The sequence below is a fragment of the Ursus americanus genome, chromosome 31, assembly GCF_024610735.1.
Source record: "Ursus americanus isolate L20-20 chromosome 31, mUrsAme1.1.p, whole genome shotgun sequence".
In the NCBI taxonomy this organism is placed as follows: Eukaryota; Metazoa; Chordata; class Mammalia; order Carnivora; family Ursidae; genus Ursus; species Ursus americanus.
In genome coordinates, this window is record NC_142157.1 from 13,888,965 (window position 1) to 13,912,566 (window position 23,602).

Below are 23,602 nucleotides of genomic sequence, written 5' to 3' on the forward strand. Positions count from 1 at the left end.
CCCCATGTTGAGCATAGAGTTAAAAAAAAAAAGAAAAGAAAAAGAAATGTATTCATTTTAGGTATTGTTCCAGATATGACTATGCATATGTTACCAAGGAGAGGAGACAGGTTAAACTCTGAAGACCTTATCAAGAGTAGAATGGAATCCAGAGAATTGGATACAGGAAGAAGTTTTGATGAAGAGGGAACATTGGAGTCATGGGGTACTGCACTGGGGGGCCTTGTTAGTAAGAGTACCAGTGATTCTTGGGAAAACTATTTGAGAAAGGGGAGGCAGGAAGACACTAAAACAAATGGCACAACTTAGTTTTGTCTTTCTAATAAGATATGACAAATAATACCTTATTTGAAGGATATTTTTACTGACTGTGTTAACCCCTTTGTACTGCTGGGTCTCGCAGGGCAATTTGCCTATGCTTGAGAGAGTGTAAAGACCTTGAGAGGTTATCTTTTAAAAGGGGTTCTAGGGAAGCCTGGCTGGCTCAGTTGGGAGAGCATGTGACTTTTGATCTTAGGGTTGTGAGTTCAAGCCCCATGTTGGGTGTAGAGCCTACTTAATAAAATAAAATAAAATAAAATAAAATAAAATAAAATAAAATAAAATATCTTCTAGAAGATTCACAGGGAACTGAAGCAGTTTTGAGTGCACTGTCAGCATATAATAAACCCCTTTTCAAGGAGTACTCTGTCTTTCTGATCCAAGTAGGAAACTGATCCAAGGGATTATGGTAGATTGGAGAAATGATTACTTGATATTAGAACATATACACAGAAGTTGACCTGCTATGAACTTTTATGAATCTCCCTACTTTCTTATAAAAGATAAGAAAATGCTGAAGAAATCTGCAGACCATAAGAATTTGGAAATCATTGTTACTAATGGCTATGATAAAGACAGCTCTGCTCAGGATACACAGAATGACATTCATGTCGGTTCTTCCCTGAATGGCAGAAGTGCTGAAGAAATAAAGCCTGTAGATGAAAACTTGGAGCAAACTGGAAAAACTGCTGTCTGCATTCACCAAGGTCTTGTCCCATAATAATTATCTGCCTAGCCTCTTTCCTATGAACGGAATATTGTTTTCATTGTTTTAGGATGTTTAGGAGCAGTTTAGAATTTTAAAACCTCTTATTCAGGGGGCACCTGGATGGTTCAGTCAGTTGGGTGTTCTACTCTTGATCTTGGCTATGGGTCTTGATCTTGGGGTTGTGAGCCCACATTGGGCTCTGTACTGGGCGTGGAGCCTACTGAAAAAAAGAAAGAAGGAAGGGAGGGAGGAGCTAGAGAGAGAGAAAGAGAGAAAGGAAGGAAAGGAAAGGAGAAAGGAGAAAGGAGAAAGGAAAGGAAAGGAAAGGAAAGAGGGAGGGAGGGAGGGATAGAGGGAGGGAGGGATAGAGGAAGGGAGGGATAGAGGAAGGGAGGAAGAAAAGAAATTCCCATAAAAACCTTTTAGTCAGTAATATCTTAGGGTTTATTAATATTATAAGGGTGTATAGCTTTGAAAGATAGTGAATTAGGGGCAACTGTTATATTTTTATTGAGACATTTTTTATTGTGTTTTTGTATGGCATTTTAAAATAAAATTTTGAAATATTTTACTTTTATTCCTGTTGTTTCTTTTAACCTAAACCTCTGATTATATGATGTCTTTGCTCTCCAGTCAGCAAGATAACTTATAGTCTTTTCATATCTTAGGACTCAGGGGTGAGCCTGTAGTATATATTTGATGAATTATGAACATTGCTGCAATTCAGTCAAGAAACCAGGAAATATACTGGTTTTTTTTTTAAAGATTTTATTTATTTATTTGACAGAGATAGAGACAGCCAGCGAGAGAGGGAACACAAGCAGGGGGAGTGGGAGAGGAAGAAGCAGGCTCATAGTGGAGGAGCCTGATGTGGGGCTCGATCCCATGATGCCGGGATCACGCCCTGAGCGGAAGGCAGACGCTTAACCACTGTGCCACCCAGGTGCCCCAGGAAATATACTTTTTTAATATAACAACTGAACTTCAATAGTTGCGTAGCAATTTAGGCCTCCTAGCTTTGTATGGTTTGATATGGACAGTATCTTTGTGTAATTACATGATAAACTACTTTATAATCTTTTCAAATAAAAATTTTCAACTAAATTTAAAGTTTTGGTAAGCTGAAAGAAAAAATATGGCTTAATCGAATTTGTCTCCAGTATGAAAATTATATAGAGCTGATAAATTTTAAGAATGGAATAAATGCATTTTTCTTCAGTTAGAGAATAATAATTCCACCTGGACATGTGTTCATTTTTAGATATAAATGATGATCATGTTGAAGATGTTTCGGGAATTCAGCATTTGACAAGTGATTCAGACAGTGAAGTTTACTGTGATTCCATGGAACAATTTGGACAAGAGGAGGTAAAAATGACATTTTTTAATTGGTAAATTTTCAAAGTGATATATCAGAATTCAGCACATAACTTTTTATTTATTTTTTAATTTTTAATTTTTATTAAATTTTATTTTTTTGAGAGAGAGCACACATGTGTGGCGGTGGGGAGAGGAGCAAAGGAGAGGGGGAGAGAGAACCTCAGGCAGACTTCACACCCAGTGCAAGCCCAACGCGGGGCTCAGTCTCACAGCCCCCAGATTATGACCTGAGCCAAAATCAAGAGTCAGACTCTTTAACTGACTGAGCCACCCAGGCGCCCTGCATAACTTCTTTTAATAGCAGATGTACATGTTGTTCATCACTTTGAAAATATACCTATAAAATATTTAAACATTTGTATTTAAAATTATTTTTGTGAATTTAAAAATAGATAATATTCCTAAATATTCAAAAATATTTAAATATTGTTATTTGTAATATATTTATATTTGTAAATATTCTGAGGGAGGTGGGATGGGGAAGGCAGAGGGTAAACTCTTAAAGCTAGTCCCTGTGTTTGAAACTTTGATTGACAGTCAAGAAAAGTGAATAATTTTCAAATAAATGTGTTCTTCACACTGACTTTTTTTTTTAGATATAATTAACATACAATACTATATTGGTTTTAGGTGTACAACATGTTGATTCAATGATTCTGTATATTACTCGGTGTTCACAAGTGTAGTCACCATACAACTCTATTACAGTGTTGTTGACTTTATTTCTTATGCTGTACTTTCCATCTCTGGGACTTATTTAGTTTATAGCTGGAAGTTTGTACCTGTTAATCCCCTTTATCTATTTCACCCACCTCTGCCACATCCATCTCCCCTCTAGCAACCACCAGTTTGTTTTCTGTATTTAAGAGTTGTTTGGCTTTTATTTGTTTTTTAGATTCCACACGTAAGTGAAATCATACAGTATTTGTCTTTGTCTGACTTATTTCACTTAGCCTGATACCCTCTAGATCCATCCATTTTTGTCGAGAATGACCAGATTTCATTCTTTTTTTATGGCCAAGTGATGTTCCATTGTGTATATATACCATATTTTCTTTATCCATTCATCTATTGGACACTTGGGCTGCTTCCGTATCTTGGCTTTTGTAAATATTGCTGCAATAAACGTAGAAGTACATATATCTTTTCAAGTTAGTGTGTTCATTTTCTTTGGGTTTATACCCAGTAGTGGAATTACTGGAATGTTTGGTATTTCTATTTTTATTTTATTTTATTTTATTTTATTTATTTATTTATTTATTAAAGATTTTATTTATTTATTTGACAGAGATAGAGACAGCCAGCGAGAGAGGGAACACAAGCAGGGGGAGTGGGAGAGGAAGAAGCAGGCTCATAGCGGAAGAGCCTGATGTGGGGCTCGATCCCATAACGCCGGGATCACGCCCTGAGCCGAAGGCAGACGCTTAACCGCTGTGCCACCCAGGCGCCCCTGGTATTTCTATTTTTAATCATTTAAAGAACCTCCATACTGTTTTCCAAAGTAGCTGCACCAATTTACATTACCAGCAGTGCACCAGGGTTCTCCTTTCTCCATATCCTCACCAACACTTGTTACCTCTTGTCTTTTTGATACTAGCCATTCTGATTGGTGTGAGGTGTGTAGTGCTTTTTGAATACAGTAATGTTTTTATCTCATATTTATGTTACCTTGGTTTCTGTCCTTACTGTAGGGTTTATGGTGTGAAGGCATTACATCTCATGGGTTTAACTAAATCTCTGACATGTTAGAAGACTTCATGCTTTCAAGGGCCTCATCTCACTTAACAAATTATTGTTTGAAAGAAAGTCAGTTTGGGGCGCCTGGGTAGCGCAGTTGTTAAGCGTCTGCCTTCGGCTCAGGGCGTGGTCCCGGCGTTGCGGGATCGAGTCCCACATTGGGCTCCTCGGCTGGGAGCCTGCTTCTTCCTCTCCCACTCCCCCTGCTTGTGTTCCCTCTCTCGCTGGCTGGCTCTCTCTGTCAAATAAATAAATAAATAAATAAATAAATAAATAAATAAATCTTTAAAAAAAAAGAAAGAAAAAGAAAGTCAGTTTTTTATTTCAGTTTTTTCAGCTCAGTTTAAATAAGTTGTACAGCTTATAGATCCCTTTCTAAAAGGTTGAAATTTTGAAAGATTGAATAATTGCTTTGTAGTAGCTAAAAATAGAAAATGATTCTAGAATAACTATTTAGTGGAGTAGAGACTGGGTTGAAAGTGCTGTTCTGAAACTGAAGAAGAGATTTGAGATAGGAAATATTTTTTATATATACATATACATATGCTTCTGATGTCCTTGCAAACCAGTAGACCAACACAGACCAGTATACTTGGAATTTTGTTAGGTGGATTAGATTCCTAGGATTCTTTTTAATGATAACAAGTGTTATTTTATTCAATTTCCAATAAGCTGTGTACAACTTAGAAATATTTGCTATATACACCATTCCTATATATTCCTCCCTTTGGCCTAATAACTTGATTTCAATTTTTTCTTCCTCTTTTGACCCCTTAAATTTGGTGTTCTTCAGGAATATATTCCTAGTTAGTACTCCCTTGGTGTCTGCCATCTCTCACGTGCTGCTGATTCTGAACGTGTTATCTCCAACCTATATCTCTGCATTCTAACTGCCCTGTTAAACATCATGCCTAAGAGCCTTAGTTTATACTTACCTGTAACTATACCGTTGTCTCTTTCTGTTCCCCTGAAACCTCTTTGTCCTCTGTATTTCCTATCTTGGTGAGTATCACCATCTGGTCTTTTCCTTTCCCTTACTTCCCACATTCAGTCTTCAACTACTGTTGATTCTGTAATCTCAAAAGTTCTCAAATCACCCTCTGTCCTGCTGCTACTCTATTGGTACAGGCTGACATCATTACTACACCTTTGACTTGGCTTATACTCATTCATAAGTCTTACTTAGTTCATATCATTTCGTCCAGGAAGCCTCCACTCAGCCCCCGTATGGCACCCCTCCCGTCAGTTCCTATGGCAAAAGCATCCTTTTTCTATATTTTTCATAACACTTATCAGACTATACTGTAATGATCTTACTTCTCTCACTCTCTTACTAAGACTAGAAGCCTCCTGCAGACAGAGATTTTATCTCTTTCTTTATATTATCCTTAGAGTTTAGTATAGTAACTAGAATAAGAGTAGACTTTTTAAAAAAAAGATTTTAAAAAGAGAGAGAGCATAAGCAGGGGGAGGGGCAGAGGCAGAGGGAGAAACAGACTCCCCACTGAGCAGAGAGCCTGACGGGGGCTCGATACCATTATCCTGGGATCAATACCTGAGCCGAAGCCAGACGCTTAACCGACTGAGCCACCCGGGTGCCCCTAAGAGTAGACATTTCTAAAAAGTCTCTTGGATGAAAGACTGACCCATGAGAACAATTCATTGCCAAAACTACTCAATTCTTTGCTCATGGGTAAATCATTTCTATCCCATTTCTTCCGTATATATAGGAGGCAGAAGATGAATTGAATAACTTTTCAGAAAAATAATTCTTATCATAACATGGAAAAAGTTTTATAAAAACAGTAATTCTTCTATTATCATAGAAACTTATGTTTATAGCTTTTAACTAAGTGTTGTTTTAAATTTGTAGTCTTTAGACAGCTTTACATCAAACAGTGGACCATTTCGCTATTACTTGGGTGGTGATCCCAATCAGCCCTTGGAAAACTCTGGCTTTCCTGAAGAAGGATCTCCTGGAAATGACAACATTGGGGCTATGCAGGTGGTTGCAGTTGAAGGCAAAGGCGAAGTAAAGCATGGAGGAGAAGATGGCCGAAGTAACAGCGGAGCACCGCACCGTGAGAGACGGGGTGGAGAAAATGAGGAATTCTCTAATGTCAGAAGAGGGAGAGGTGTGTATTGTTTTCTGTTCTCACTGACTAGCTTTGTAAACTAATTAGTAAAACGGAAAAGGTTCAGATAAGAGAGACATGAGAACTGTCCATCTACAAAGGGAATGTTAAAAATTATCCTTACATAACATCTGACCGTTTTTCTTTATGCCCGGTTCTCTCCTCTGATTCTACAAGGCCTAGTAGTTTCATCTCTGAAGGTACAGGTTGGGGGGTGGGGAACAGCCCTATTTCTACATCTTTTACACAGTTTTTTGAGATAGCCAAATATATGTTCTGTCAGCCGTCTTTCCCCCAAACAATCACTTACTGGTTCTTCCAGCTGCGTTTCTGCTTTTATTTGCTATGTAGGTAAAAATGTGAATTCTGTCTTTTCCACATTTCCCTACTTAAATCAAAAGATACTGTTTAAAGCTGACAAATCAAGTAATAGAGATAAAAGAACATTTAACAATACAAAGGTAAACATCAGGAATAGTAATGTGATCAGGTAACAGAATAGAGGTGAATGGGGAAGAAAAGTAAGTACATTATTAATTTATAATTGTTCATAGTTAGGAATGAATAGGTACTGTCAAAAAAGAGAATTAATGGAAAGACAAATACCATATAATCTCATATGTAGAGTCTAAAAAATAAAGTCCAAGCTTATAGATAGAGAACAGATAGATTGATGATTGCCAGAGGTAGGGGTGAGGGGAATGTGAAATGGGACAAAGGTCAAAAGGTAAAAACTCCCAGTTATAAAATAAGTAAGTCATGGGGATATAATGTACAGCATGGTGACGATAGCTATTCATACTGTATTGCGTATTTGAAAGTTGCTGAGATAGTAAATCTTAAAATTATCCCAAGGAAAAAAAAATCTCTAACAGTATGGTGACGGATATTAACTGGACTTATTGTGGTGATTATTTCACAATATATACAAATATTGAATCATTATGTTATATACTTTATATTTATTTATTTATTTTTTTAAAGATTTTATTTATTTGACAGAGCTAGAGACACAGTGAGAGAGGGAACACAAGCAGGGGGAGTGGGAGAGGGAGAAGCAGGCTTCCCGCCGAGCAGGGAGCCCGATGCAGGGCTCGATCCCAGAACCGTGGGATCATGACCTGAGCCAAAGGCAGACCCTTAACGACTGAGCCACCCAGGTGCCCCCATTATGTTATACACTTTAAAAAAGAAAATCCTTACATAATTTCATTAGGTCATAAAAAGTTAAAGGATTATCTGTGTATCTGGTTGAAAAAAAATGTACATAAAACACATGAAGACATAGGGGAAAAAAGAGAATTAATGGTATTAAGAAAATTATTGTTTAGGGCACCTGAGTGGCTCAGTTGGTTAAGCGTCTCCTTTCAGCTCAGCTCATGGTCCCGGGGTCCTGGGATTGAGTCCCACGTCAGGTTCCCTGCTCAGCGGGTGTCAGCTTCTCCCTCTCCCTCTGCCCCTCCACCCTGCTTGTGCTCTCTCTCTCTCAAATAAATAAATAAAATCTTAAAAAAAAAAAGAAAATTATTGTTTAAGCAATAGCCATTTGAACACGTACTGAATTGTAAATAGTTAACAAAGAAGAGAAAGATCATAACATATTACTAGAGCCTTGGATTCAGGTCCCTTTCTTTAAGCAATTAACCAAAATCGTATGTATGAAAGGCTTTCTTTTATAACCTGACTTCACCCCACCTATAAAACACCACAGCTCCCGGCAATCACAGGGGTCCGTATAAGTGCCAGGCCCTGAAGTTAAGCTTCGTGAGTTTCACAGTGAATCTGCCTCAGCACTGAATAGATATTACTGAGCTGTTCTTTGTGAAGGTCTGTTCTGGGTTTCTGGGGATGCTGTAGAGAACGAGACAGTCCCTCCTTCCACAGAGCTCACGTTCTAGTAAAGGGGAGCTGACAGTAAGTAAATAATTCAGATTGGTTGCAAATGGTGATAAGTGCTCTGAAGGAAAAAAAATGAGTAATTGAAGTGAGTGAGTGAGTGAGTGAGTGAGTGGAGGTGGGGGTTACCATAACATGGCAATGGTGTGATTGATCCTGTCTTTGTGAAGGCTGGTTTGAAAGCTGACTGTGACATGGGATGTACTAAAGTGAGCAGAGATGGGAGTAGTTCTCTAGGGCCTTCTGTACCCACTGATAAGCCCTCACAGAATATCTTAATCTCTTAAGGATGCAGGAAAAAAACTAAGCCTCTGACCAGATTTCCCACTTTTTTCCCCTTGTAAATTCCATACCAGTAACTGATGTGGTCGTTTCCTGAAGAACTATTTCAAAACTTACTTCCTTTCAATACAAGAGTAGAAGTCTTCTTGGAATGGCATAAACACCTCGGTGTTCTCTTTGGGGTTTAACTTGGCAAACAGCCCCATTTGGGTTTCTCTAACAAGATCACTTTTACAAAAACACTGCTTGATGCAAGCTTACCTTTGGGAATCCTGCTATTGCTCTAAGGCTCCGGGATGCCAAAGGGCAACGAGGCGAACAGTTTCCTATTAAAACAAAACAAACAAAAGTTATCCACTGTCTTAGCAAACAGATAAAAACTTGTAGTATTTCATTTCTGCATGGTAGTGCTTTTTATAGGCTGCAATATAAAACTGTTGCAGCCTTTCTGAAAAATAACTTGGCAACACTCATTAAGAACTTCGACTAAGGGGCACCTGCATGGCTCAGTGGGTTGGACATCTACCTTCAGCTCAGGTGATGATCCCAGTGTTCTGGGATCGAGCCCTGTATCAGGCTTCCTCAGTGAGGAGTCTCCTTCTCCCTCTCCCTCTGCTCCTCCCCCAGCTCGTGCTCTCTCTCTCCAAAAAAAAAAAAAAAAAAAAAAAAAAGAACCCCTACGGAGTTGTCATCCTTTGACTCAGTAATTCTCCTTTTTTGATTTTGTTTTTCCTAAAGAAATCAGCAGAAATTTGGGCAAGAATTTATATACAAAGGCATTCATCGCAGTGTGATCTATAATCGTGAAAATTTGGAATCATCCTAATTATCCAAAATTGGAGAATGATTGAGTAAATTATTTCATGGTCTTCCTGGGGAATTTATTTAGCCATTGCAGTGTTTTTGTAATAAAATTTAATGATGCAGATAAATGTTATGATATTTTTTTAAAAGAAGGACATAGGGGTGCCTGCCTGGGTGGCTCAGTCGTTTAGTGTCTGCCTTCAGCCCAGGGCGTGATCCCAGAGTCCTGGGACTGAGCCCTGCATCGGGCTCCCTGCTCGCTGGGAAGCCTGGTTCTCCCTCTCCCACTTACCCCACTTGTGTTCCCTCTCTTGCTGGCTGTCTCTCTTTCTGTCAAATAAATAAATAAAATCTTTAAAAAAAAAAAGAAAGACACAAAATCTTGTATTAGGGATAATGCCAATTCTATAAATATATACATAGGAAAAATGTATAATGGATGGCTATATAACAAAATCTTAATAGTAGTGATAAGTATAATAGAATTTATAATAAGAAAGATACATTAAAAAACCTTTTGAGAGATTTTCAATGTGATGGAATAAAAAATGACCAAAAAGGAAAATATAGCTATTTAGTGTAGCTTTTAATACTCTAAAAAAGAAGTCTTCAGGGACGCCTGGGTGGCTCAGTCGGTTAAGCATCTGCCTTTGGCTCAGGTCATGATCCCGGGACATTAGGCTCCTTGCTCAGCGGGGAGCCTGCTTCTCCCTCTGTCTGTCGCTGCCCCTGCTTGTGCTCACTCATGCTCTCTTTCTCTCTCTCTCTCTGACAAATAAATAAATAAATAATAAATAAAATCTTAAAAAAAAAGCAGTCTTCAAATTTTATCAATCTTGTTACCTTATTAGTAAAGGAATTTTTGAGAATGCACCCCAAATATTTAAATTATATGTGAATTATATGCATTTAGTCATACGCTAGTGTAGTAGGTACATTATAAAATCTTAGCAAGAAAAACTTTGGGTATATCAACATAAATAGAAGCTTATATATTGACTTCTTTGTTCCCAGTATTCTGTGTACTTCCTGATTGCATCCATTCTACTTTGGAGATTTAGATCTCAAAGAAATAACAGAGGAAAATGAGTAAAATGCACTCTTTCTACCTTTACTTATTTTCATTTTCATTTTTTTTATTTTTAAGATTTTATTTATTTATTTGTCAGAGAGAGAGAAAGAACACAAGCAGGGGGAACGGCAGGCAGAGGGAGAAGCAGGCTCCCCGCTGAGCAGGGAGCCCAATGTGGGGCTTAATCCCAGAACCCTAAGATCATGACGTGAGCCAAAGGCAGATGCTCAACCAGCTGAGCCACCCAAGTGTCCCTGTTTCTACTTTTATAAGAATTATTTAAAACTAACTTATTTTCTGTCTTAAAATAGGGCATAGAATGCCACACATGAGCGAAGGATCCAAGGGTCGGCAAGTGGGAAGTGGTGGTGATGGGGAACGCTGGGGCCCCGACAGAGGGTCAAGAGGCAGCCTCAATGAACAGATTGCTCTCGTCCTCATGCGCCTACAGGAGGACATGCAGAATGTCCTTCAGAGACTTCATAAACTGGAAACACTAACGGCTTCACAGGTGAGCTTTCGAATTCGTCTCCCACTGCTGATCCTGTAAAACAGCATGTAAGTGTACTCTGTATTGATCAGATTTACACAAATCAATGTAATGTAATGATTTTTTAACAAATAAAAAGGACTTCGGAGTGCTTGGCTGGCTCAGTCGATAGAGCATGCAACTCTTTTTTTTTTTTTCCTTTATGGTGATTTTTTTTAAAGATTTTATTTATTTTTTTGAGAGAGTAGGGGGGAGAGGAGCAGAGGGAAGAGGGAGAAGCAGGCTCCCCGTTGAGCAGGAAGCATGACATGGGACTCCATCCCAGGACCCTGCAATCATGACCTGAGCTGAAGGCAGACACTTAACCGACTGAGCCACCCAGGCACCCCAGAGCATGCAACTTGATCTCTGGGTTGTGAGTTCGAACCCCATGTAGGGCAGAGAGATTACTTCAAAAAAATAATAATAATAAAAAATAATAAAAGGATCTATCTTTGAAAATATTTTTTACTTAAGAAAAGACTGACCTAGGGGTGCCTGGCTGCCTCAGTCGGTAGAGCCTCTGTCTCTTGATCTCAGGGTTGTAAGTTCAGTCCCCATGTTAGGTGTAGAGATTACTTTAAAAAAAAAAAATCTTAAAAAAGAAAGACTGATCCAAAAGCTAACTACCACTTAATAGAAAATTTTTCGAGTGTAGAATTACCAGTACCATGTTGGAGGTAGAAGTAGGGTACTTAGTATTAGAAGGATAAGAGCTGTTAAGGGGTGCCTGGCTGGCTCAGTCAGTGGAGTATTGGTCTCTTGATGTTGGGCTTGAGGGTTCAGGCCCCATGTTGAGTGTAGAGATTACTTAAAAATAAAAAAAAGTTTTTTTAAAAGATGTTTTATTTGAGAGAGAACAAGAGAAAGTGAGCGGGGGGGGGGGCAGAGGGAAAGGGAGAAGCAGGCTCCCCACTGAGCAGGGAGCCCAATATGGGGCTCGGTCCCAAGAGCCTGGGATCATGACCTAAGCCAAAGGCAGACACAAGCAACTGAGCGACCCAGGTGCCCCTATTTTGTGACTTTTTAAAAGAGTATTTTGTTTATACTTAATGCCTTTAATGCTATTGAAATTCTGCTAAAAATTCTTCTGATTTTTTTTCTTTAGAAGTTTTCTTTTTTATTCTTACATAAAGCAATGATTCAAAAATGATTTTGACATGTTACAGACTTTTCCTTTAAATTTGAATAATTCATTTGGATGAATAAAAAAATAAATTGATGATAGAATGGTAGTAGATTGTAGAACTAAAGGAAACTTAGTTCAATACCTGTGGTTCAGCAGATGAGGAAGGTGAGATCAGTAGCAGAGCCAGCTCTATAATTAAGCTTTCCAGATTTCTCATGCAATGCGCTTTCCATCACAGTGGGCTGCCTGAGGTTCCTTCACTCAATTAATATTTGTTGAATGGCCATACACCAGGTACTTTTCTGGGCAGTGGGCGCATAAGGGAAAGGGGAGACAGTGCTGTGTAGCAGAGCTTGGAACAAAATACCTGGATTCAAATCCTGGCTCTTGCCACTTACTGTGTGGTCTTCAGTCAGGTTACTTTACTTCTCTGTGCCTCAGTTTCCTTATCTATAAAATGGAAATACTAGTAATGCCTATCGCATAGGATTGTTCAGAGAATAAAGTAAAATGCATAGTACAGTGCCTGGAACACTCATGTGACATTTACATATTGTCACGTGAGACGATGATGGTGACAATAGCAATGATAGTAAACCAGCTTGGTTTCTTCCCTCAGGAGGTTCACAGCCCTAGAAAGGACCTAACTTAAATAATTCTCTGTCTTCATATTTTCTTTGCAATGGTTACAACTGTATGAGAATTTTCTTTTCAAAAATCTTTTCCAAAAAAATTCAGTAATCCTTATTTTAATCTAGCAATAGAATGGTAAATAGAACTTCTAAATATGTAAAAGCCACCAGTACCGACAAAGATTCATTACTCGACTAAACTTTAGTCAGACTCCTGAACTTTCTCTTAGGCCCATCTCTTCACTTCTTCCTTGTAAAATCCAGTTTTATCAAGAACCCTGCTCAGTCAGTTTAACCAGACGGGCTCCTCATCTTCCACCAGCAGTCAGGTGATGTCTGAGATCTGCCTGGCCCGTCTTCAGCAAGAATCCTGTTAGGTTGGTTTAGCCAGAATCTCCCTTACCCCTGATGTTTCCTGTTAGGAATTTTCCATCCACTGATCCCAGCCCTACTCCTTGACACTAAATTCCCCTTTGCCCACGCTGTGCTGGGAGTTGAGCGCCATCTGTCTCCCCTGCTGCAGAAGGTCCTATACGCATCCCTCCTTACTGTGTTCTCACATGCGTCCACTAATTTTTTTTTTCAACAATGTGTATGCATAAAGATCATTAAGGCAAAAAAATCATAATGCTAATTATACAGCTAATGCCAGTGCTGCTTAGATGTAAGCAAGGATCCTTGGGAATCTTTGCCTTTCCAGACCGTTTATTACTTAGAAAAAAAAAATCCGCTAATAGTTAACATTTAATAGTTCTGACTCAACCTTAGTATTTGTTAGTAGTTGCTGCTTTAGTGAAGAATAGTGTCACCATATTGGGATTTGGTCACCTTGAATTCCATTCAAAATCACACTGATTAATGTGACCGTGGTTAAGTCAACATATACCAGGGAGCCCAATTTTGTAAATCTATTCTTTATTTTGAAGACGTGCCATAAAGTTAATCTCCTGGTTAAATATTGTTTTATCTTGGGGCATCTAAATGGTTCATTCGGTTGAGCATCTGACTCTTGGTTTTGGCTCAGGTCACGATCTCAGGGCCCTGAGATTGAGCCCCGCCTCAGGCTCCTTATCGGGCTCTGTGCTCAGCAGCAGTCTGCTCAAGATTCTCTCTCTCTCTCTCTCTCTGCCCCTCCCCGCTGTGTGCTTGCGGGTGTGCGTACTCTCTCTTTCAAGGAAATAAGTAAATCTGTAAAATATATCATTACGCCTACAAGGTACAATTACAGCTAATATCATAAAGATCATTACCTTGTCTGAATTCTTTCAGCACTTGCAATTTGATTATTCTCTTCTTTAACACCTTAATGGTGTGTGAGGACTAGTGCAACATCTGGAGGCAACTAATTTAGTTTCACCTGTAAGGTATAGTCATCCTGGGTACTGGGGTCCTTGGAATATTACATATAACAAGGAAATTTAAAGCCTGTCTCGTCCTCACCACTTCCTGCTGTTGTTTCAGTATATATGCCTCTGTGCTGTGCCTCGAACTTGCCTGCAGGCTCCCTCCCACCCTGGGTCTTTGCATTTGCTATTCCCTTTGTACTGAAGGTTGTTCCCCGCAGCCCGCACCCCTTAGCCACATAGCATACAGTTTTCTTTGTTTAGGTCTTTGCTCCAATGTCAGCAAAGGCTTCCCTGAGCACTCTATTTAAAATTGCAAGTTCTCCTCCTCCAACATGTCTCATCTCCTCTCTCTGTGTTCTTTTTCTTTTTTTCCTCCCTCCCTCCTGTTTTATTTTTCTTTATGGCATTTATCACTACCTGATATACTATATATCTTACTAATTTATTCATTATTATTTGTACCTCTCCGTTACAGCATAAGCTCCGTTAGGGCAGCACTTTTTGTCATTTTGCTCTCTGTTGCATCTCCAACGCCCAGAGTAGTACCTGGTACATAATAGACACTGAGTAAATATTGGCTGAATGATGAATGAATGATCTTACTAATTTTCATACCATTTCTATGAAGCTATAATAAATGGAGAAACTAAAGTAATAAGTTTCCAACAAGTAGTGTAAGGAAACTTGTTTTCTGGATGAGCCAAGGTAGAATATAAATTTCCCAAATTAATTTGAAAATTTTCTGCTTAGTTTATAATCTCATTGAAAAACCGACAGTATTCCTCCCCTTAGAAGAGGTAACTATGTGAGGTGAGGAATGTGCTAATTAACTTGATTATGGTAATCATTTCACAATATATATATGTACCAAATCATCACGTATATATATTAATTATGTCTCAAATTATACATTAATAAAGCTAGAAAAAAATTAAAAAATAAACCTACAACACTAACAGTTCATTTCTCACATTTATCATATCTCTTGTGCTATAACTTATCATGAATTTTCAAAACAGATCTTTGGATATGATATATAATTTTAATAATAATCAAGGCTGCAGTTCTCAGATGTGTTTGTAAATTTGGTAACTTTTTTAGAATTTAAAGAATAAGTAAAGTTGATTAGGTAATTTAATAACAGTATAAAAGAAGTAATGTTTAGATTAATTTGAGGTTTTATTTTGATAATTTTATATAATTTGAACTATAAAATATAAAATGTCAAGGGTATTTATTTGGCTAGCAATTTAGGGACCTTGTTATTTGGCCAGCATGGGTTTTAGGACAATCAAAGCATGGTTAGCAGAATAAACTAATATTTTAGCCTCTTTTTTTAAAAAAAAAAAGATAGGAAATAGAAAAAATACTATCTTTTTCTCATTTTGTCAAAGCTAAATCACTTTCATTTGTATTTATAGGCAAAATCATCAACATTACAGACCAGTAATCAGCCTCCCCCACAGGTAAGAAATTCTTTTCTTAAATCTAAGTCCCAGGGTTTCAAGTAACTTAAATTTAGATTATACGAGGTTCTTAAAGTATTCCAAATGAAATCTACCCTGTAGAACTTTGAAATTAAAATATATTTGTTATGTGTTTAAGTCTAAAGTACTCCTGAAAGTCTGCTTACTGAGTTATGCTCTGAGGTACAGAATATCCCTCTGCTCTTTAGCAGGACTGAGATTTGCTACTATAATATTTTCAAAATTATGAAATAGGTATGTTTTTGTGTTTATACATGCAATGTGTAATAGACTGGTGACCAGCTTATTTTATTTTCTCAGAGACCACCTTGGTGGCCCTTCGAGATGTCTCCTGGTGCATTGACTTTTGCTATCATATGGCCTTTTATTGCCCAGTGGTTGGTGCATTTATATTATCAAAGAAGGAGAAGGTAATTTAGTTTTATAATTAACAATAGTGTGCAGTCTTATAATCTAGAGTAGACAGAGATTTCAACAGCAGTGACGAGGATAGCTCCATTTTATAGATATATTGTCTATAAAGGTTCTGTACCGATCCTGAGACTGAAACTATCTTGGAAATGATACCTAGTGGATGTCTAGGTACCTGTTAGACTTAAACAAATTCGAGTCCGATGTTTATTTTGGGCCCTTTGCTAACATGAAAGGACTATAGACTGTGGGTGGGGAAACAAATAATGCCTGCGTGCTCTCTGTACTTTTGGAATAGATGCATTTCAGAAGATTTTTAGCCTGGTGCTTGACTATCTCTAGAAATAGAGATTTTTCTAATTTGAGGGCCAAAATTGTAGCTTGGGACGCCAGGAGATACCTTAGATTGGTCTGAGAATAATAGATTGGGATCTTTGAAAGGGCTCTGAGATTGTCTAGGTTAAGAATAACCCGAGGCTCAATCTCTTGGGTTCAAAAAAATTCTTCAAGCATTTTTTTAGACGCTATGTAAACTGAATTACTTCACGTGGGTGGGCATATAGACCATCATTTACCCCACTCATGGCCTCAGTTACTGTGTTTTTGGTGTTTTATCACCATTTGCCATTAAGTAACAATATGTGCAACAGAAACACATTTTTAAAAATCTACAAGTTTTAAATAATTATGGGTATGTTGTTCTTCTACCAAAGAACCCAAGTCCCGAATTAACTGTACTTGTTACCCAAAGCAGAAACAAGACATTTGCCCTTCTCTTCTCTGAAAGGGGTAAGCAGCACACTAGTTAGTGTCAGCGCTCCAGTGATGAAACTTGATGGCAGAGAAACTGAAATGCATCGGGATTTGGGTGAATCCTTTCAGTCTTCTTGCTTTCTGCTTAAGACAGTTCGACTTAGGTTCATAAGAGAACTAAATAAGTTCTGTGGTACATTCATGTTCTTGGGGTACACCCGCCCACTTGAGAAAGCTTGAGTAGGAGTTCAGAAACAAAAGCTGCTCTCGCACTGTTATTACCTCTTTTCTAAGTCATTTGTATAAATGTCATTTCAGCTGTGGGGAAGGTGGGTGTCAGGGTTCGATAAACCTGAGTTTAAGTCCTTTCTTTTTTTCTTTTCACACATTTTACATTTCTCCCATGATGGTTGGGTTTAGTGCTATACAGTGGGGTTTTTAAGATTTTATTTATTTGAGAGAGAGAGTGAGCGAGAGAGAGAGAGCATATGGGAGCAGAGGGAGAGGGAGAAGCAGACTCCTCCCTGCTGAGCAGGGAGCCCAACGTCGGGCTTGATCCCAGGACCCTGAGATCATGACCTGAGCCGAAGGCAGACGCTTAACAGACTGAGCCACCCAGGTGTTCCTCACACAGTGTTTTAAATTTTAATTTCCCTGATAAATGGAGGGAAGTAGAACCCAACCTTTTTTCACTTGTAGTAGGAGTGCTGGATTCAAGCAGCAGGACACAGTGGCACTAAAGTTAGGTGTTGACATATTTTGCAATGTATTTCAAAGTTCCTTTTCATGTTTCCTTTGTTGAAAGTTGAGGGTTGGAGAGTAGAGAAATTCGGCATGAGACAAAAACCCTAAAGCTTATTTGGGTTAATAATACATGTTAGGCTTCAGTTTGCAGCAGCTTGTTACTTTATTAAAGACTGAAAAAACAATGACTTTGCTTCAGCAATCACCAGAAATGGCCATTTTTCTAAAAGTATTTTTTAAGATATTCCTTACTGGTAGACATCTACACCTTTTCTCCTATACCTGTTTTTAATATTCCACTTTGTTGTTGTTGAATCTTCATCAAGTTTTCAGTATGTTAAGTGTTTAGTCCTTCCAAATTACTAATTATTTAGCAGTGTGCAACTGCATTTTGATGAAATAGTGGTTTTTTTTTTTTTTTAAAGATTTATTTATTTGAGAGACAGAGCACGTGGAGGGAAGGGGCAGAGGGAGAGGGAGAAAGAGAGAATCTCAAGCAGACTTCCTGCTGAGCCTGGCTCGATTCTCAGACCCTGAGATCCTGACCTGAGCCAAAATCAAGAGTTGGATGCTCAACCGACTGAGCCACCCAGGGGCCCCTGATGAGATAGTGTTTTATATATTATTTGTTTATATACGTAACAAATTAACTGGGGTTGGAGATAGAGCCATGTTTGATACGGAAATACGTTTCAGCCTTGAGGGGACTTAGATATCTTTTCATCTGGATGTGTGTAGTGATTTTTAATCTGACAGTTATAGGAATGAAAACTAGAGAGCAGTGTGTATGGTTTGGAGGAGATGGGTTCTGTGTTAGAGGATGAGGAGAAAGATCCAGAAATCCAGTTAGAGTGGGAAAGGTGTGGAAAGGAGTGGGTGTGCCCTATTCGTAATAGGGACGATTCTGTGCCTCGACCCCTCTTATAGCGTCTGGCATGTAGTGGACTTCCAGTAAATGTGTGCTGAGTTCATGGCCGAAGGCCCATGATTTGTAGGAGTTCACGCTGAAGTACTGTATGATATAGAAAGTTTTCGTTTTATTTATTTATTAAAACATTTTTTTCCATTTTATTTAATAAATATGCCTCTGGATACAAACACACATAGAGAGTCCCATATATATGTAAAATAAGTAGCTGTCTATTTGTGGTAAGCTTTTTGAAAAGATGTTTTGTTTTGTTTTCTTAAGCATTAAAAGTAATGTGTAAGGTCCACTGCTTGATTTTTCCCCCCAGTGTAGAAGAGTCTAAATTCAAAAGTAAATTGCTCGCAGGGCGCCTGGGTGGCTCAGTCGGTGAAGAGTCTGCCTTCGGCTCAGGTCGTGATCCCAGGGTCCTGGGATTGAGCCCCACGTCGGGCTCCCTGCTCAGCAGGGAGTCTGCTTCTCCCTCTGCCTCTGCCTGCTGCTCCCCCTGCCTGTGTTCTCTCTCTCTCTCTCTGTCAAGTAAATACATAAAAACTTAAAAAAAAAAAAAAAGTAAATTGCTCACATTATCACTCTGCAGTGGATCAGAAAAAAACCAAAAAACAAAAAGACATTTTTTCTGAATGTAGTAACACCTGCAGACTTCTTGTTCAGAAATTGGCCCTGCGTGGCCTCCTGTGGTTCTGACTCTTCCCAGTTACCCAACCTGACCATTCTAGTAAAATCATCCAGGAGTAAAATACTAAAAGCACCCATGTTAAGTCCAAAAGACTACTCTTGAGCTTTTACTTTGAAGGGAAGGATGTTAGTAACCACTTTTTTTTTTTGAAGATTTTATTTATTCATTTGAGAGAGAGAGAGAAAGGGAAAGCATAGAGGGAGAGGCAGTGTGAGAAGCAGACTCTTCACTGAGCAGAGAGCCCAATGCGGGGCTTGATCCCAGGACTCTGGGATCGTGACCTGAGCTGAAGGCAGACGCTTAACCGACTGAGCCACCCAGGCGCCCCTGTAACCACTTTTCTTAATCATTCTGCCCGGGTCATAATTAGGCGTATAGTTTTTTTGGGGCACTGAGCTTTCTGTAGAGAAGGTTCTAGAAACAGGATAGGTGTGGGGAAGATCTCTGCGGGAACACTCTTCAGGTGGACCCTGGGGCAGATGGTCCTGCCTTGAAAAGTCAGGCGCAGGCTTCTGAGGAGAGGAAATCTCATCTGTACAGCCAGAGCAGATAGTTGAGCGGGCAAGGCAAAAGGCATGATGTTTCCCTCTACCCTTAATCTGTTGTTTTCTGTAACTTTTCTTCTCTTATCACACCATACCCTACATTTTGCAAGTTAATTTAAAAAGAAAAAAGGACAAAAAGATCTCATGAAGAGCCTTGAAAAACATTCCAGAGTTCTGAAAATACCGATTGGAGGTTTATGTTTATTCTATTAACCTATTACAGGAAAAGATTGAGGGTTCAGAGAGTTGTATGTGTTTTTGTAAATCTGTAGAGGATTTTGTGTAGTTATCTACATCACATGGGTTCTCAGTAAGTGTTGCTAACTGTTCATGCGCCTTCCAGCTAACGTTCCTGCTAAAACCTCACTCAGGCTGTTAGTCTTTAGACCCACCCGCAATTCTGGGGCACCTGGGTGGCTCAGTTGGTTAAGCATCTGCCTTCAGCTTGGGTCATGATCTTGGGGTCCTGAGATTGAACCCCAGCCCCACTCGGGCTCCCTGCTCAGCGGGGAGTCTTCTTCTCCCTCTCCCTTTGCCCCTCCCCCCAGCACGTGTACCCACTCGCTCTCTCTCTCTCTCAGATAAATAAATAAAGTCTTAAAAAAAAAGAGAGAGAAAGGACTACCCACAATTCTGTTCTGGCTCCAGGGGCCTTTTTTCCCTTCATGCCTTGAGGGCTCTCCCTCTGTTATTTGAAAATCGATCTGATTATTTAAAATATCACTCCTGCCAAGGAAGTGTACGTAAGAGGATTTCTACAGAAGATAAAGGGTGACGGTATTATCCAAAATATCACTGCTGCCAACGGGGTTGCATAAGAGCATTTCTGCAGAGGTGAGGAATGAATCTGTAATGAGAACGTTTCAGGCATTTTGGCATCGTGAGTTCTGGGGAGGAAATAGAGATTTTACAGCTGTGGGACCCTTGCTAGACCTCATATCATACGTAAATTGTTGTGTCTTGCGCTAACAAGCCCACCCTTCTCTGATCACTCATTCACTCTGCTATCACTAAAACTGTCACATTATGCCTATCCAAATTGTTAGTCTATATTGTCTCTCCCCACTCCCAAGCTAACCTGAGAGCTCTTTTGAGAGCTGAGAGCCTGCCTCATTTATGTTTGAATTCCCAGTGCTTGGCAACAGTGCCTGGAAAGTAGCAGACACAAAATATATGTTGATTTTTTTATAAGATTTTATTTATTTAGTTGACAGAGAGAGTACATAAGCGGGGGGGGGGGGCGGCAGGCAGAGGAAGAGGGACCCCAGGACCCTGGGATCACGACCTGAGCCGAAGTCAGACACTTAACCAACTGAGCCACCCAGATGCCCCAATATATGTTGATTAAATGAGTAGTCTAGGTTATACATCTATCAACCTTTTGTAGTCTTTTTTTTTTAAAGATTTTATTTATTTATTTGACAGAGATACAGATAGCCAGCGAGAGAGGGAACACAAGCAGGGTGAGTGGGAGAGGAAGAAGCAGGCTCATAGCGGAGGAGCCTGATGTGGGGCTCGATCCCATAATGCCGGGATCACGCCCTGAGCCGAAGGCAGGCGCTTAACCGCTGTGCCACCCAGTCGCCCCCAACCTTTTGTAGTCTTACTCAGCTTTTTTTGTTTCACAACTTTTCCAAGTTGTGAATTGTATTAAGCCAAAACTCTGAATTGTATTAAGCCAACTAGAAAACGATAAGAAGTAATTTCTTAAGGACTGTTGTTAATTTTATTGTATGATTCTGAATGTGAGTATTATTGTTACGTTATTGTTCAAAGAATTCTCTGGTATGGATGTGTTTTGTATTCAGGTTGCATTTATATTCATAGGAAATTGGTTTTTACTTTCTTTTTAAAGAAAACTGAACTGAAGAAAATGGTATTTTACCCGAGAAGACTACTGGGCCTGAATGACCTCAGAATGAAATGGAATGTGGAACTCACAAGAAATCTCAGTCTGTGATGATTACACTTCTTTCTGTCGTCCAATAGTTTGGTTTGTGTACATATATACATATATATATTTTGCACTACACAAATGATAACATTTTAAGGACTAATATTGCTGATACTTGAATAATTAATCTCAACTAGGTTATAAGTAGCATACATAGATTTGCCCTACCCTTGAACTTGAAGGACATTAAATTATTAATTATTGTTTGGTAACATGTTTACCTGATTATCTCCCATAGAGAACTATAAGCTGCTTTTCCAAGGTACAGTTGTGATAATGAGAAGAGATTTATAACTGGATATTTTTAATTTTCTGAATTAACTATGAGAAAGAATGCAAACAAGGAGTGAATTTCAAATGAGATTGAATCAACTTTCTATCTTAGTCACTGAAATGCCATCCAAGGAATAGAAAACTGCTGGAAGAATCTTCTCCACATCCACTCTGTGGGCTGCCCCTAACCTCTCTGGGCATTCACAGCGCTGACTTTAGCGCTTTCAGGCGTCGTCATTACAGAGTAGAGCCCTTCGTACAAGGCTTACTTCTTACAAACGAACACAGACTAGACATAACCTGCTGACAGGAATGATGCATTGGCTTCAAGTAGGTCTGAAAGTATACTCTGAGCCTGCAGATCATTGATAAGATTTTATTCAGTCGTATACATTTATTCCTTTCTAATCGCTTTTCTTTAACTGAAGATATCTTGTTTCTGCTTCATAGGGTGCTTTGAAATATAAAATGAAAACTTATTTATACTGTTTTTACAGAGGTCAAAAAGGAAACACATGAAAATCACTTTTCTGCAACTGGTAAACTACACAGACTGCACTCTTAACCTCTTAGTGCCTCCGTTTTTCCTTCGGGGTATAATATTTGAGATATATCTGTTTCACAAGGGTAATGGAAGGATTTGCAAGCTAGCAGGCCATATGCTTCCATATGAATAAGGCACACCCAGCTAATGTAAACTGAAATGCCCCCCCCATTTAGACTAAAAAGAAGACTGTAATTTAGATCCTTGAAGGCTTTGTTTGGAATTATTCTTCCTGTATTCTTCGCAAAACTCCACTCATTTAGATACACCTCGTACTGTAAAGATTTCTCTCATTCGAAGGCAAAGTAGCAATTACTTTTTAAGCATTCTTGGTATGTATGTTGTTGGGTTAAGCATCATGTGTTCAAGAGTGTTTTCAATAAGAAAGTAATTCTGTCCCTAGGGTAGAGGGTGGTTCTTTGTTGCTTGAAGAAAAAAGTGTAAGAATAGAATTTGCTTTTCCCAGACTCTTTTTTTTTCTATTTTTTTCATGTAACTTGATGTTTTTTATTTTTTAATCACATCTTGATTAAAATGTGTCTATCTAAAGGGATTACTAATGTTTGCTTTTTAAAAAACTGTTCTCTAGTTATTTAGGGGGAAAAATGAAGTAACTGAATTATATGTAAAAATAAGGTTTAGACCTGTGGATCAGGGATTATTTTCAAAAATAAGATATCAATTTGGTATCAGAAAATGGTGGCTTTTCTCTTTAGTAAATAAATTAATTAAATGCAAATTAATAATGTAAGCAGTTGTGATTCATTACAGGCAGTGGGAGGTAACTAACTCCTAGGGATAACCATTTGTATCCTATTCCAAAGTCTTATTTTATAGTTTGAAAAGCACTTTGCACACAGTTCTTGTATATATAAGTGAAGATGTAATTATAGGATATAGTGGTACTGCTTTGTTTAACAAGAACGTCATTTAAAATTTTAAATTGACAGCTGGTATTTTTTTAATGATCTACTTCTTTTCTGTTTATTGTAAAAGTACGTTAAAAATAAAAGGTTAATGAGAAATCCTATGGTTTATTACTTGTTACTGGTAGAAGTACACTGATTATAAAGGATTAAATGAGCATAAATAGTGGCAATTCATAGAAAATAATCACGCCTCTCTCAGAATAAAGCCATGCTATTCGTACAATTTTATAAAAGTCCGAAAGTGGGATAAGGTAGAACTCCTTCAGTCATTTCGTTGAGAATATTATTGATCCCGTCAAAATCTTAGTTTCCATTCTTAGACCAAACAGATAGCTTCCCCCAGCCACTCAATACACCCTTAATCAGCCAAGACATCTTAAATACAC

General features: G+C 38.6%; 1 protein-coding gene across 6 annotated transcripts in view; it reads left to right on the plus strand.

Annotated features, from left to right (window-relative positions):
- Nucleotides 1-23,312, plus strand: part of ACBD5 (acyl-CoA binding domain containing 5) — a 40,930-nt gene extending 17,618 nt beyond the window's left edge. For 4 of the 6 annotated variants that reach the window (XM_045775346.2, XM_045775343.2, XM_045775345.2 and 1 more), the window contains 8 exons: nucleotides 74-205; nucleotides 825-1,028; nucleotides 2,292-2,398; nucleotides 6,021-6,282; nucleotides 10,648-10,847; nucleotides 15,394-15,438; nucleotides 15,760-15,869; nucleotides 21,372-23,312. In XM_045775346.2, the coding sequence (XP_045631302.1) occupies nucleotides 74-205; nucleotides 825-1,028; nucleotides 2,292-2,398; nucleotides 6,021-6,282; nucleotides 10,648-10,847; nucleotides 15,394-15,438; nucleotides 15,760-15,869; nucleotides 21,372-21,384 (1,073 nt within the window). In that variant the 3' untranslated portion in view covers nucleotides 21,385-23,312. The remainder of the gene's footprint in view (nucleotides 1-73; nucleotides 206-824; nucleotides 1,029-2,291; nucleotides 2,399-6,020; nucleotides 6,283-10,647; nucleotides 10,848-15,393; nucleotides 15,439-15,759; nucleotides 15,870-21,371) is intronic. The other 2 variants (XM_045775347.2, XM_045775348.2) reach the window with 1 other exon arrangement.
- Nucleotides 23,313-23,602: the final 290 nt, after the last annotated feature.